The 17,152-nt window shown below is 35.9% G+C and overlaps 1 protein-coding gene across 1 annotated transcript; it reads left to right on the top strand.

Moving 5' to 3' along the window:
- Positions 1–14,038: 14,038 nt before the first annotated feature.
- On the top strand, positions 14,039–14,725 carry LOC136205362 (non-specific lipid-transfer protein 1-like). The gene is made up of 2 exons (XM_065995909.1): positions 14,039–14,453; positions 14,532–14,725. The coding sequence occupies exons 1-2, from the start codon at positions 14,116–14,118 to the stop codon at positions 14,539–14,541; spliced, it is 348 nt and encodes a 115-aa protein (XP_065851981.1). The 5' UTR covers positions 14,039–14,115; the 3' UTR covers positions 14,542–14,725.
- Positions 14,726–17,152: the final 2,427 nt, after the last annotated feature.

Here is a 17,152-nt window from a genome sequence, read left to right on the forward strand (position 1 = left end):
TAAGTTGGCTTGAAACAACAAAGCCTTGGCTGTTTCTGCTAGAAAACGATGGTGCCTTTCTACCACACCATTTTACTGTGGTGTGTAACTGCAAGTCATTTGATGAATAATACCAAATTGTTGAAATAATTTCTGAGTCTTAAAGCTAGTAAATTCTGTCCCATTGTCTGTCCTTACAATTTTGATTTGTGCATTGAACTGTGTATATCCGTAGCAATAAAAGTTTGCAGCAAAGTAGAAACTTGATCTTTAGAAACAAACACGTAGGTCCATATAATATGTGAGTAGTCATCCATAATAGTCAAGATAAATCTTGCCCTAGACAAAGAGACTTGTCTATAAGGCCCCCACACATCTACATATAAAATTTCAAACACAACTGTAGTTTTTATAGTACTAAGAGTAAAACCTAGTCTATGCTATTTTGCTTTATGACAAATGTCAGATACGAAATCATCAATATAACAATTCAAATTAGGCATATGAAACAATTTATGTGAAGAAGTATGACCGAACCTGATGTGCCACAAAACATTATTATCATTCTTTGATGTAGACACTATAGTAATTGCAAACAAATCCACCCATTCATTAACTGTAGAACATGCATGAGCTCGCTTTAGCTGGTATAATCCATCCACTAGTATGCCACATACAACACTTCTACTAGTATCCAGGTCTTGTAATATATATTGCGTAGTTGAAAATAGGATGCTAACCATGTTATCCATGAGTAACTTCCCAACAGATAACAAATTGTATTTAAAAGTTGGAATGAATAAATCATTCTCCAGCTGCAATGTAGGAGTAATATTTATAGTGCCAACATGTGTAATGGACTTTCTTGAACCATTTGGTAAAAATATAGCCCTAGGACATGTGATCTTCCCTAAAATAGCAAATAAAGACTATTCATGACACATATGGGCACTTGCACTAGAGTCAACAATCCAAACATGATCAACAACAATTAGAGAAGTAATTAGGGTTGTAAGTGCTAAAGTGTTACTACTACACTCATTGGCAAATGCAGTAAACTCAACATCTGGTGGGAATTTGCCTTTGGCGAAGAACTTATACATCTGCTTTTGAGTCATCTAACTTATGCCTTTCTCAAACATATCTTTTTGAGAATTTCTTCCGCTATCGTCTTCTTCTACATGACAAGGTGATAAAAATCCTCTTGCATGTTCTTTATGAAACAAGTAAGCTTAGGACACCTGATACTGTGATTTCTTCTTCTTGATCTTTCCTTTGAAACAGTCAGGGTAACCAACAATTTTGAAACATTCCTCCTTGATATGGCCTCCTTTTTGACAGTGGACACATAACTTTTCCTCTTTTGTCAACACTGGCTTATTTTTCTTATCATCAATCTTAGGCTTATAAGAGTTTGATACTACATTACCTACAAATTTAGACAACTCAAATGTAGACTCCAATTGTAGATCCTTTTGCTTTTCAACTCTCCAAATCATTGAAAACGCCTTGTTAAGGCTAGGATAGAGATTTAACAATAACACTTGATTCCTGGCATATTCAAATTCATTATTTAAACTAGCCAAGAACAACATCAGTTGATCTCCATTATAGAACTTTTGAATGACATTACGAGCCTTACCATAGGTACATTAAGTGTGAGATTAAGTGGCTAGTGTATCTTCGGGTAGAATTCAATATCTTTCCCTCATTGCCAATACCTTTACATTAGACAATCAATCTTCAATTTACATTGCTTTTAACTGTGTTTCATGAAGAAACAAAGCATATTGCCATTGACTGTCATATAGTTCGAGAATGCATATTGGATAGTTTTATTAAAACACATAATATGACATCCAGATTTCAAGTAGCTAATGTCTTTATAAAGCATTTGAGTTCAATGAAAATGCTACCATGTTTGAGCAATATTGAAATGGTATGTTTACTATCTCAACCTTGAGAGATGGGTGATGGAATTATGAAGGGTATATTGTATCATAATAGGATGAATTGTAGTATAGTATAGTATATCTTGTATAAAGAGTGAGTTACGAAAGAGTGAAAGTTCAAATTGAATTGTTGTTGTATGAATACATCTCCACACTCTGTTTTCAATACAATGAAATGAATAAACATTTATTTTCTTGTCCTTTTATTCCACAAGTACACTCCCCGAAGATTTTTAACTGTTATCACTGTTAGGGATTATTGCCAGTTAATCAACTGTAGCGCAGCGGAATTGCGGTTTAACATTTATTTCGAATCCCTTTTAGTTTGATCTTTGTCCGTTAACCATTGATTGAATAAAACCTTTTAAACCGTTTAAGGATATAAACATACCCGGACTGTCTCTTCTAGAGACGGCTGAAGAATCCACAAGGTAGTAAGATCTCCGTAGTCAGGTGCACGAACAGCTATCGAGCTAGAACCGGTGCTAGCCGAAGAACGAATGAAGAACTGGAGAGATTTTGATATTTGCCAACAAAAACCCACTTTCTCTAAAACATGTTTCTGCGAATTCACTTGATGGTTTCAAGTGGTGGCCGAATTTGATGTATATCTTAATTAGGGTTTTAATGTTTTAATTTATATATATAGTGTATTCCTAAACCTAATTGGTTTAGGGTTAATTGGTTAATTACAAAACTAATCCAATCCTAATCTAATTACATAAATAAATACCAATAATGTTTATTCTATGCAATTAATTATGATTAGATTAAATTTAATTACCCCAATTAAACAAACAACACTAATTAATAAATCAACGTATTAGTTTAATTAATTATTCACTGAATGCAATTTCATTAATTTACAAATTAATTAATTACATCCCGTAAACTAATTAATCAATTAAATACTCAACACTTAAGACCATTAATCAATTACCTTGATACAAAGTATCAATTAATCAATTAATTAACCACCAATTAATTACCTTGATATTTTACTATCAATCAATTAATTAATTTCATCTCTCCAATGTACCGTTCTATAAGTTCTAACTCAGATGTTCGATGTGCACGATCCTATGGGACTGTCCTTAGCTAGCAGTGGGCTCACGGCCCACAGATAGTAAGTGGGTTCTAGCAAACCATTACTGCCCCTAACCAAGACAGAGTTTCAGCAGTCTAAAGATGCAGAGACCCTGTAGTTATCTCTTAACTTCTTTTACCATTTGATATCGATATTATAAACTAGAGGCATGGCGGCTGTCATCCTCTCTGATGTTTATGATATTTCTTGATCTTAAGTAGATTGATGAAACAGATAAGTAAACTACTTATCAGGGTGTGGCCACACACTTATCAATCTCACTTATCAAGTGGCATGTGATATCATCTCACTATTACATGAGTGGTAATTCCATCACTTCAATATCAATACCAACGTGTTCACCTGTTCACCCAATCATACCCGTATTTAGCATCCTGTTATAGACCTGTTAGGCGTATGTCAAAGTGAACCGAATCCCATATTGATATTATAATGAAATCTGGTCTGAAGATAGTTAGAGACCTACTTAAGAAAACTAATTACACAACCACCATGTAGTTTTCTCAGGTGGATCGATCCAGTCACATGTATACAACATGTACCCATATTCACAACTGACTTATCAAGTGCTATGGTTAGTATCAATTACTACCATACAGTCGTCGAATATACAAGTCTGTGGTCCTAATCATTCCCATGATAGAATAGACTTGGGATATGGTTTTACGATTATCAATTAATGGATTCTCTATTCATATTATAGCACAAGATATAAATGAACTAGATTAATGCCTTTATTAATGTAACACAAATAGTGTATCTATGCAAGAATAATAAAAAAGCATAATACAATATACATGAACCAATGCCTAAGAACTAGGGCACACCAACAGTCTCCCACTTGGACTAGTTCCAAGTAGGCATTGCCCTAATCCCTATAGATCTAGTATGACCATCATGTAGGCATTGTACAAGTGCCTTGGTAAACGGATCTGCGACATTATTCTCGGTGTCAACTCTCTGTAATGTAATGTCACCTCTCGTCTGGATCTCCCGGATGAGGTGAAACTTTCTAAGTACATGTTTGGATCTCTTGTGTGATCAGGGCTCGAGTGCTTATGCTATGGCACCGTTGTTATCACAGAAAACATCAACTGCACCTAGGATAGTAGGAACTACACCTAAGTCAGTTATGAACTTATTGATCCAAACTGCTTCCTTTGCAGCGTCGCATGCAGCTATGTACTCAATTTCCGTTGTAGAATCGGAAATGGTAGGCTGCTTTGAGGATCTCCAACTAATGGCACCGCCATTCAGGAGAAAAACATAACCAGACTGTGATTGTTTCTGGTCCTCATCAGTCTCGAAACTTGCATCAGTGTAACCTGATACTGCCAGCTCCTCTTGCCCACCAAAAACTAAAAAGAGATCCTTGGTACGCTTAAGGTACTTTAGGATAGCCTTAACTGCCTTCCAGTGCTCCTCGCCGGGATCTGACTGGTACCGGCTAGTCATTCTAAGTGCAAATGCAACATCTGGCCTTGTACATAACATAGAGTACATGATAGATCCTATGGCTGACGCATATGGGACCTTTTCCATGTTCTCTCTGTCCTGCTTTGTCTGAGGACAATCTTTCTTACCAAGTTTCAACCCATGGTGCATAGGCATGAATCCTTTCTTAGCCTGGTCCATGCTGAATCTTCTAAGAACTTTATCTATGTATATTGCCTGACTCAAGCCTAGAAGTCTGTTGGATCTATCTCTGTAGATCCTGATCCCTAAGATCGTTTCGGCTTCTCCTAAGTCTTTCATTGCGAAGCATTTACTCAACCACTGCTTCACTCCTTGCAGTGTTGGTATATCGCCTCCAATGAGTAGTATGTCATCGACATACAATATCAGGAAAGTGGATATGCTCCCACTGAATTTCATATACACACAAGGTTCATCAGGATTCTGCACGAAACCATATTCAGTTATGGCTTCAGTGAATCTCTGATTCCAAGACCTAGATGCTTGCTTCAATCCATAAATGGATCTTTGAAGCTTACATACTCGGTTAGGATACTTCGGATCAATAAAACCCTCTAGTTGTGTCATGTAGACATCCTCCAGTAACTTCCCATTCAGGAAAGCGGTTTTAACATCCATCTGCCATATCTCATAGTTATACCATGCAGCTATGGCCAGTACTATCCTAATGGATTTGAACATAGCAACTGGTGAAAAGGTTTCATCATAGTCAATTCCTTGGATTTGTCTATAACCTTTTGCCACCAGTCGCCCCTTGAAGGTGTTACCGGCTTTTAATTTGAAACACCACTTGCAGCCAATTGTTTTAACACCCGGAGGTGGATCCACCAAGTTCCACACCTGGTTATCACGCATAGACTGCATTTCAGCCTCCATAGCTTTACGCCATTGATCTGATTATGGGCTTTCAATAGCCTCTTGATAAGTCTTGGGCTCATCTTGGTCATCGACCATTATGTCCCCATCATCAGTCACGACAAAACCGTACCTTTCAAGTTGATGACGTGTCCTATCAGACCTTCTAGGTTCCTGTGTAACTAGTTCAGCCTCCTCAATTTCTTAAGGACCTAAATCAGTTACCTGAGCATCCTCAGCATCTGCTGTAGGAGTCGGTGAGTCTTGAATCTCAGCGAGATCAATATTGCTCCTACTGTCTGCTTTGGAAAGGAATTCCTTTTCCAAAAAGACTGCAAACCTGGCCACGAATGTTTTATTCTCGGCTGGGTTGTAGAAGTAATAACCCTTAGTTTCCTTAGGGTAACCCACGAACTGGCATTTGACAGATTTGGACTCTAGTTTGCCACTCATCAATTTCTTGACATGTGCATCACAACCCCAAATCTTCATGAAGAAAACGTTGGGCTTTCGGCCTGTCCATAATTCATATGATGTTCCTTCAACTGCCTTGCTCGGTGTATTGTTAATTATATGAGCAGCAGTTTCCAAAGCAAATCCCTAAAAGGAGATAGGGAGAGAAGCTTGACTCATCATTGAGCGGACCATGTCGAGCAGGGTCCTATTCCTCCTTTCTGACACTCCATTCCATTGGGGTGTACCAGGAGGAGTGAGTTGGGATACAATCCCACACTCTCTCAAGAATGAGACAAACTCTTGGCTCAAGTATTCGCCCCCTCTATCAGCCCGGAGCACTTTTACTTTCTTGCCAAGTTGATTTTCTACTTCATTTTTAAAATCTTTGAATCTCAGAAGAGTTTCAGATTTATGTTTCATCAGATACACATACTCATACCGGCTATAGTCATCTGTGAAGGTAACGAAGTACAGAAAACCAGATCTAGCACTAGTGCTCATTAGACCGCATACATCTGAGTGTATGTCGAATGACCATAGTGCTCCATTAGAGTAAAGCCTAGTTATGCGTTTCTCATTTATGTGGCCAAGACGGCAGTGCCAGATATATGTAGGATTTAGTTCATTAGTCTTAATCCTTTTAGCGTTTATGTTATAGATTGATTCACTACGTTTTAGATCAAGGATATACAAGCCATTTTCTAGAAATGCGGTTCCATAAACAATATTGCCACGATGTATAGAAATCCTACCACGTCCAATATTAAAATTAAAACCGGAAATATCCAACATGGAAACTGGGATAATATTCCTGCGCATTGCAGGTACAAAACAACAATCTCTAAGTTCTAAAACTAAACCAGTAGGCATCTCTAAAGTGTAATCTCCGATCTCCAAGGCCTCTACACGAGCACCATTACCGACTCGAAGATCCACTTCACCAGATCCTAACAACCTCCTATTTCTCAGTCCCTGCACATTTGAACAAATGTGAGTACCACATCCAGTGTCTAAAACCCAAGATGTAGAAATAGCCAGATTTATCTCAATAACATAAATGCCAGAACTAGAAGCTTTAGCCTTCTGTTTCTCCCTTAGCTTTGGACACGTGTTCTTCCAGTGTCCCTTCTCATTACACTCGTGACAGATATCATCTGCCAAGGCCAACCTACCTTTAGGAGCTGCCGCCTTCCTTGTCTTTGACTTGGCCTTTTGGGCGTTCGCCTTGGACTTGGACTTGGCCTTTCCCTTAGGTGTGTCCCCTTTGTTGGCTGGTAAGGTAGCAATCAGTACAGATCCCTTCCACTCATGTCTACAAACCTTTTGTGAGTTCATAGGAAAGTCAAGGAAATCAGTCCCTGAAAGTTTTTCCTTTTCCAGGAGTGGTCTGAGTGAGTTGTTGCTTGTTGCATTCATTATTTCTTTTATGTAACTTGGTGATTTTTATCTACGTGGAAAAATTACATTAGAGTTAGAATAAAGGGCTTAAGCCAAAGATCAAATTAATAATCCATTTTAATTTGTTATTGGTGATATTTATTTGGCTGTCTTGACCAAGATCCACAAACCATCAATAATAGACCGAGCTAGGGCTCCGCCGTCGACCATTGATGATTTGGTAGGATAAACTATCCAATCCTCCGCAAGGACTCTTGGTTTGATGGGCTTTGTGACACTTAGCCCATCTGTGCTTAGGGCCCGCTCTGAGCTAATGCTATCCACGTTGAGTCCAACCACCATACACGCGTTAGCCATACCGAAGTATCCTAACCCTCGACGGCCCACTAATTACTACAGCATACCTGCTACGGCACGTCATACACTGTAGCACTACATGGGAGGAAGAGGTGTGAATCTGGAAAGCACTTTTAAGCGACTCAATATTTCATTATCCGGATTAATTAAGTGATACGGCTTTAACATATAATTATCGCGGGTGATGATCTGATGATCGTTGCTACTTATATTTCATGTTATACTAAGCAATTGTATAATCAAAATAAACATAGAGACTCTATGGGCCTTATAATACATCCTAGTGAAACTAGATATACTATCTAATCTTCACGGGCTTGCTTCAAGTCTCATTGGGCTCCCACCATGGGCATGGACCATCTTGGCTTCTTCACGACCAGTTACAATTTTATGAATAGAACCTATTCTAAAATTACATTAATGAAAGAATGGCACGCAGACCATATTTCCCAAAATAAATTAAATTACAAACCGACTTTAATTTAGGACCCATAGAATTCTATACCACATTGCTGCACGATAAGACATATAAATATAATGCATGATCATGACATTCCAAAATCATCTAATAAAGTTAAGCCGAGTTACTTAGAGTGAAATCGCCAATCTTACCATATGTGACTAAGGCCCACAAAGGCCCAAACGGTTAACATCAATTTGTATGTAAAATTATAATTTTGCTCCCACTGAATTTTAGGGTCGTCACATATCTAAAATTAGCCCTCCCAATTTAAACCGGTGTCACGGTCTATTGGGCCAATTTCACAAATTAACCATATTCAATTTTATACAAATTACCAATTCGATCAAAATTAAATATGCATGCCAATCAAAATATTTTAATACCAATTAATTTTTATTCAAAACACGTTTAATAAATTAAACGGTATTAGGGCCCTGATTTTATTAAAATTACCCGAGAAAAATTTAAAACAAAAATCAGTCCCGTCCAATCCAAAATTAAAACATAATTTTAAATTTTCAACGGACTCGGGACAGCGACGGGGCTGCTGTCCGTGGACAGCAGCCCCGTGACTGCTGTCTGGCGGACAGCATCAGTGCTGCTGTCCGCCCAACAGCAGCCGCGGGGCTGCTGTTCGCGGACAGCAGTCCCGCGACTGCTGTTCCGTGTCCGTTAAGTATTTTTTTTCCATATATATAATTTATAATTTTATTTACTGTTTTAAAACTAAATTTCAGCACAACTAAACACAAAATAAGCAGAAAATATATATTCTAAAACTTCCTAAACTAATTACTTAACATAGGAATTAATAGGAATTTTCAAAACTAATTTGGAAAAATAATAAAAACCAAATCTTATTAATTTTTAATCAATCAAAACGGACTAAACCATGGCTCTGATACCACTGTTAGGGATTATTGCCAGTTAATCAACTATAGCGCAGCGGAATTGCGGTTTAAAATTTATTTCTAATCCCTTTTAGTTTGATCTTTGTCCGTTAACCATTGATCGAATAAAACCTTTTAATCCGTTTAAGGATATAAACATACCCGGACTGTCTCTTCTAGAGACGGCTGAAGAATCCATAAGGTAGTAAGATCTCCGTAGTCAGGTGCATGAACAGCTATCGAGCTAGAATCGGTGCTAGCCGAAGAACGAATGAAGAACTGGAAAGATTTTGATATTTGCCAACAAAAACCCACTTTCTCTAAAACATGTTTCTGCGAATTCACTTGATGGTTTCAAGTGGTGGCCGAATTTGATGTATATCTTAATTAGGGTTTTAGTGTTTTAATTTATATATACAGTGTATTCCTAAACCTAATTGGTTTAGGGTTAATTACAAAACTAATCCAATCCTAATCTAATTATATAAATAAAATCCAATAATATTTATTCTATGCAATTAATTATGATTAGATTAAATTTAATCACCCCAATTAAACAAACAACACTAATTAATAAAGCAACGTATTAGTTTAATTAATTATTCACTGAATGCAATGTCATTAATTTACAAATTAATTAATTACATCCCGTAAACTAATTAATCAATTAAATACTCAACACTTAAGACCATTAATCAATTACCTTGATACAAAGTATCAATTAATTAACCACCAATTAATTACCTTGATATTTTACTATCAATCAATTAATTAATTTCATCTCTCCAATGTACCGTTCTATAAGTTCTAACTCAGATGTTCGATGTGCACGATCCTATGGGACTGTCCTTAGCTAGCAGTGGGCTCACGGCCCACAGATAGTAAGTGGGTTCTAGCAAACCATTACTGCCCCTAACCAAGACAGAGTTTCAGCAGTCTAAAGATGCAGAGACCCTGTAGTTATCTCTTAACTTCTTTTACCATTTGATATCGATATTATAAACTAGAGGCATGGCGGCTGTCATCCTCTCTGATGTTTATGATATTTCTTGATCTTAAGTAGATTGATGAAACAGATAAGTAAACTACTTATCAGGGTGTGGCCACACACTTATCAATCTCACTTATCAAGTGGCCTGTGATATCATCTCACTATTACATGAGTGGTAATTCCATCACTTCAATATCAATACCAACGTGTTCACCTGTTCACCCAATCATACCCGTATTTAGCATCCTGTTACAGACCTGTTAGGCGTATGTCAAAGTGAACCGGATCCCATATTGATATTATAATGAAATCTGGTCTGAAGATAGTTAGAGATCTACTTAAGAAAACTAATGACACAACCACCATGTAGTTTTTTCGGGTGGATCGATCTAGTCACATGTATACATCATGTACCCATATTCACAACTGACTTATCAAGTGCTATGGCTAGTATCAATTACTACCATACAGTCGTCGAATATACAAGTCTGTGGTCCTAATCATTCCCATGATAGAATAGACTTGGGATATGGTTTTACGATTATCAATCAATGGATTCTCTATTCATATTATAGCACAAGATATAAATGAACTAGATTAATGCCTTTATTTTTTTTTTTTTTGGTAGAAAAGGAAAAGAAAAATGAATAACAACAAACTACCCAGGAATTAGTCTAGGGAAGCTAACCCCAATCCTATCTTCTAAGAGAAGATGAGAGATGAAACTAGGGGAAACAGGAAGGGTAGTAACGCCTAACGTCCCTTCATGGCCCGCCGCCGCCAAGCGATCAGCAACACGATTCTGCTCTCTAAAAATGTGTCTGAACTCTACGAACTCAAAGGAGGAGCAAAGCCTTATAATAGCTTTGATGAGGTTGCGACTGTTAAGACCCATAGAATGATTCTCAGAAATCATTTTGATTGCTTCCAAATTATCAGACTCCACAGAGAGCCTCTTAACACCCAGCCTTTTAGCAAGATTGATTCCAGTAAGAATAGCCCAGAGCTCCGCAGAAAAGGAAGAACCCAACCCTAAATTCTGGGAGAACCCAGAAAGCCAGACGCCCCCTACATCTCTAAGCACACCTCCAGCCGCAATCTTACCGTTACTGAGGCAGGAACCATCAGTATTCAGCTTCACAACCCCCTCTCTTGGCCTGCTCCATCCCACGAGATGGACATCACAACACTGAGAGGCTCTGGCAAGGGACTCTCCTTTGAAACTATCGATAATAGAGAAAAGTTTTTTCGAGAAGAAATCAGCTAAGTTTGTCATAAAAACAGTTTTATCTCCAAAAATCTCCTCGTTTCTCCATTTCCAAACTTGGTGACAGATAATAGCAAAGAAAATGTCACCATGCTCCATGTATGGAAGCAACTTTCCTCTAACACCATCAGAGAACCAGTCGACCTCAGAATGTGCCATGAAGGAAGAGAAAATATGGTGTGGGAGAATTTTCCTCCAAACCTCTTTACTATTAGAGCAATCTCTAAGAGCATGGCACAAAGTCTCAACATGGCCTCTGCATCTACTGCAAGCTCCAGAATCAGCCAAGTGCCTTCTGTGCCTATCCGAATTAGTAAGAAGCCTGTCCTTAACGCCCAGCCACAGGAAACTCCTAATACGGAAAGGAACTTTAAGGGTCCAAATCGACTTCCACACATCCGAGGGAGGATCAGATCTAAAGAGAGAGAAAGCTTCAAAGGCCGATTTGCAAGATTAATGCCTTTATTAATGTAACACAAATAGTGTATCTATGCAAGAATAATAAAAAAGCATAATTCAATATACATGAACCAATGCCTAAGAACTAGGGCACACCAACAATCACCACGTTTTTAATTGTAATTATCATGGAAAATAAAGTTGTTAGACTAGTAGATATGACGGTCATGATTGTGAAGATAATAAGATTTAAAAAGGCATAAAGCTCAATTTAGTCCCTAACCTATACACCCAAAACTAATAGAGTCCCCATTCTTCCAAAATCTCCAATCAACACCATATCCTCTCCTAAAATCTCCAATCAACCCCTATCTCTTAAATTGTTATACGCCTTAGTTAACTCTCTGTCAAATGTAATTAGAGCACCCCTAGTGGTTTATAAAAGGGACTGATCTGCAAATAAAAAAGAATGGAAGTGTGTATCTAACCATTAGGATAGAGAAAATACCAGTATCTAGATTTGGATGGTATCCAAATTTAGACAGTATTCTTAAATTTGAAGAGTGTGAAACAAAAGGGCAGTTCAATGGGAGAAGGGAAACAACGCGCTGACGTGTTGCACAGGGAGAGGAGGGCGTCACCTTCAGTTGCTCAACTGCGCGTTGCTCATCTTTTTTGCGAATTTGAAGAGACACAAGCATAGAAAATACAAACACAAGTTTACATTTATGAAGTTTTTATTATTATTTATTACTCAATTATATCTTCTGGGCTAAATTTGTTTTCCAATATGGGATGGATTTCAAAATTAATTATAATTTTATTCTAAAAATCAAGATTTAGCTCATAAATTAAATTATTGGATTTTTTGTGTATTATTTAATAAAGATTAATAATATAAATAATTAGATTAAAATAAAACATTATTACGTGTGAGACCCATTAAAATAAAATAAAGTATCCAATCATTAGAGATGATTTATTAAGAAAGTGTTATAATATGATGTTTTGTAATAGTGTATATTGATGAGGTGACAATGGTTGGATACACCCATCACTAGAGATATTCTTAGTGACAAAGTTTACTGGCACATTCCAGGTTTAAATCTCCAATCATCCAATTATTTTTCTTTCTCTTCATTTTCTATTTTTCCTCTATTCAATATTCAATACTTGGTATACCTAGTACTTAACCTTTTATAATTTTTTTTAATTGAAATACGGATCTAGCCCAATGGGAAGTCCAACCAGGTTGGTATCTCCGAAAAGGCAAAGAACCAAATATATAAATGAAGAGATGAAAAAAGTATGAAACCAGTACAAAAAATGTTTTAAGAAAATCTAAACATATCCCTACCAAGGGTATTATCTCTAGCAAGAAGGGAGCAGAAATCTAGAAGGGTAGTTCACTTTTTATAATTAACAAATAACTAAAACTTAACTAATAATAATATTCATAATTGAGATTAAGGGCTTTTTATAGCACACATAACCCTCTATCCTTTTACCCTTCTCTCCGTGACTGTTATATTACTTGTTGGATTGTTAGTGATACTCGAGTAAATTATTTCAACCAGATAAACAATTTACTTCGTTTGTTGGCTTGAATATTAAATAGAGAAATTGGAGAAAATGAAGAGAGAGAAAAAAGATTGCATAATTGAGATTTAAACCTCGAATGTATTTGTAAACTTTGTCACCAATTATTTTCTAAGTAAAACTAGAGATAAAATCAAATTTAACCATAACATTTTAAAGAAAGTGTAAATTTAATTTTAACACATGAATTGTGTAAATTTAACTCTAAAGTGTCCAGACAATATCAATTTTAGTCCTACATTATCGAAAATTAGAAACAATTGGCCCGATTGGTATTTAAGTCTCACTTTAAACATTCTAAATATCAATTATGTTTAAGATATTTAGTGTACTAACAAAATTACAAAAATTCTATTAAAATGCTAAAAGTTGAATCTGCTACCTATAAGTTATTAATATAGTACGATATTTATTGCGTTATTAATATAGTTATAAAAAACCAACAAAAAAAATGTACGAAACAACTTCCATTTAATGATAAACTTGTTTATTAAATAACAATTAAACCAGTCTTTTCAAAATTTCAATAACGCAAATCTAAAATTGATTTTGTTTAAAAACATTAGAGTTTATTGATAAAGTTTGATGCACTTGACTTGAAACATCGGGTTAAATATGTTTCTTATCTCTTAAAAAAAAACCTAAATATAGTGTTCCTAAATAACAGAAGCTAAATATTTTCCACATCCCTTGAAGCTTGAAAGAGTCCAAAAAAGTACCATATGCAATTAATTAATGAGGTCCCAACATCCAACTACTCAGTAGTATGACTTGCCTCTCTATATTGGCTACCTAATAGTAATTTGGTTCACACAGTAGTCTCATTTTCGTGTATATAAAGGCCCCATCCTCAACCCTTTTTACTCACCCAAACACAAACCTTTCAATCTTGTTTTCTCTACATACATATTACTCAGAAAACAAAATGGCCGGAATGAAGTTAGCAGTTTTGGTAGTAGCAATAATGGTGGTTGCTGGTGCTATGTGTGCAGAAGGCATTACATGTGGGCAGGTGACAGGTGCATTTGCCCCATGTATTAGCTACCTGAAATCAGGAGGTAGTCCTACTCCTCAATGCTGCAGCGGTGTAGGCAGCATTGCAAGCGCTGCCAAAACGACCGCTGATCGCCAACAGGCTTGTAACTGCTTAAAATCAGCAGCCAAGAGCATACCTGGCATTAACCCAGCCAACACCGAGTCTCTCCCCGGAAAATGCAAGGTCAACATTCCCTACAAGCTCAGCCTCTCCACCAACTGCAACAGGTATACTTACTGTCTCTTTTGTTGTAAACTCCCTATTATAATCTTTCATTAATTTCCGATACTTAAATTGCACTGCAGCATCAAGTGAAGTGGATACAACAGCAGATAGAGTTGTAGTTTTGAGGACTCAGAATAAAGATGAGTGGTTTGTTGAAGATCATGAGGGTGAAGTCTCCACGTTTGCGAGTCTTCTATTTATCTTTTGTTGTCGTTTCTGTCTTGTATTTTGTCTTTCAACCTCTTTTATCTTATAAAAAAACCAGATCTGTGTATTTGCCTGGCCTCCTCTATTATCTTATTAATTACTGCAATGCATCAACTTTAACTTCTTCTTAAAAAGCAACACAATCACTACCTTGGATTTCAATACTCATTTTGACAGATAATAATAAGTAATGTTGGATCTTACCGTTATATCAAGTGTTCTCCATATAGTTTCCAAGTTCATTGTACTCCCTCCGTTTTTTATTATATGACGTTTTGGACTTTTCAATTTGTTCATTTTTATATGTCGTTTTGTATTATCAATGCACTTTTTGCAATGCTTTCTCTAATTTGCCCCTATTTATGACAAAAGAGAGGTATAGCTATTAATGCAAATTATCTTAATTAAACCATAAAAATTAATAAGAGAGAGAAATTTTGCATAGAAAGTAGAGATCCGAGAGAAAAGTATTAAGGGTACATTAGTAATTTTAATACCCTCATTAATATTGCATTGGTCTTGATGAAAAACCTTAAACGACATATAAAAAAGAACGGAGAGAGTAGCATTTTCGATCACTCATTATATCCCTTTATTAAAACATTTATTAACTCAATAAATATTCACTAGTTAATTAAACCTTATAAATGTTAATTATTTGATGGACCTATTATGATTGAGTAGTTTTAGAATTTAACCATGACGAGTTTGATAGTTTAATAAAATGAAGTATATTAAATGGTGCCATTGTTGGTCTAAGTGGGTTTAATACAATCCATGTAACATTTGTAAGTTGGCTGCATTAAAAATAATACTTCCTCTATTCCTTTTTATAAATCATTCTAGTAATTGAGTTTTTTTTTCCAAAATATAAGTCTTTCTAGTTTTTTAAGAACTTTTAATTTAGTTTTCCGATCCAAATATTAATTTTTTTATCTTGATCTATGTATTTTTTAAAATTACAAGATTTATTCACCAACCATTAAATGAGAGAGAAATTTTGTTTAGTTAACCAATGTAAATTCATTAATTTATAGATGTAATTGTATTTCTTAATCAACCATTTTTTAATTTTACCACCTATCAGTTTAAAAGCAATTATCTAACAGTTCCTAATTAATAAACCTAAAAGGCTCTTTGTGATGCTTTGAAAACCGCTCACTTAATTAATTTCTTCCTTTGTATAAGCATATGCACGCCTAATCTTTGCTCACTGTATATCCGAGAATCCACTGCCTCAAGCATTTCCAAATTCGCACAACCCTTGAGAAGCAAATAAATTCGTGATACCCTTAAAATTTAGAGAGATATTACTTATGCAGCACCGACATGGGTGGAGACACACTTGCGAGTGTGGTAAACAGTATTTTAAAAAAAAATATAAGATATAGGTACAGTGGGCTACGGTAAATTTTATTCAGTTAATTTTTTTTATATATATTATATATAAAAAAAACTTGATAAATACCAAAGTATTTTAGGTTTTTTTGACAAAAATCGCAGGAAAAGAAAGAAGCCTTAAAAGTTTAGAATCGCGATAACAGCAGGTGAGAATTAGAGGTATTTTAGGTATTTTAGAATCGCCAACCAAAGTACTTTTACAATTTTTCATTATTAGTCGTGTCGCGCCATGTCACTGTCGAGTCCCCGACGAGTCCCCCAGTTCAGCGAATCCGACACTACCATGGCGACCACAATGAAGAGTCTATGCTTCATAAGATATTACAGGATATGTGAACTACCGCATCATCTATATATCTAGTCAATAATTTAATGACACGTCTTACATTAATCAACAAATATTAATACTCTATAAATATTTTGGCCCTGTTTGGCAAAGAGCGTTTTGGGATAAAAAGAGCGTTTTTGACCAACTTTAGCGGTTTGACCACTGAAACCGCTGATTGGAGTGTTTGGTGGAGAGAGGTTTGGAAGAGCGTTTTGGGATGAAAACGCTAATTTTGAAAAAGCTCATTTTAGGAGCTTTTTCAATTAGCGTTTTGGGATATTAAAATTAATGGACTTTTTTGACCCCAATAAATAGACTCTCTCTTCTCCTGCGTTAAAATTAATGCCCTTATTTGTCTTTTTGCACAAACCGCTATTATCAATCAGCTAATTTTTACCAAACAGGTCTAACAAACAGCTAATCAAATCAGCTAGTCAAATCAGCTAATGTAATCAGCTAACAGCTAACATCTAATGTAATCAGCTAACAGCTAACATCTAATGAATCAGCTATCAGCTAACAGCTAACAGCTAACAGCTAATTCCCAAACAGGGCCTTAATTATGCCTTAATATATCAGCAACTACTTGAACTCTATCATAAAAGTATATTGAATCCCAATACTAAAAAGAAATTTAAATAACCAAAACTTTAATTTTCAAACCATCCTGCAAAAACTTCTGAACACCCTAAATCTGAATAGGATTATTTTCAGCGAGGATCACATCATCAACATAGACAAGATCAACATAGACAAGATGATAAG

This window comes from Euphorbia lathyris, chromosome 9 (assembly GCF_963576675.1).
Source record: "Euphorbia lathyris chromosome 9, ddEupLath1.1, whole genome shotgun sequence".
Lineage (NCBI taxonomy): Eukaryota > Viridiplantae > Streptophyta > Magnoliopsida > Malpighiales > Euphorbiaceae > Euphorbia > Euphorbia lathyris.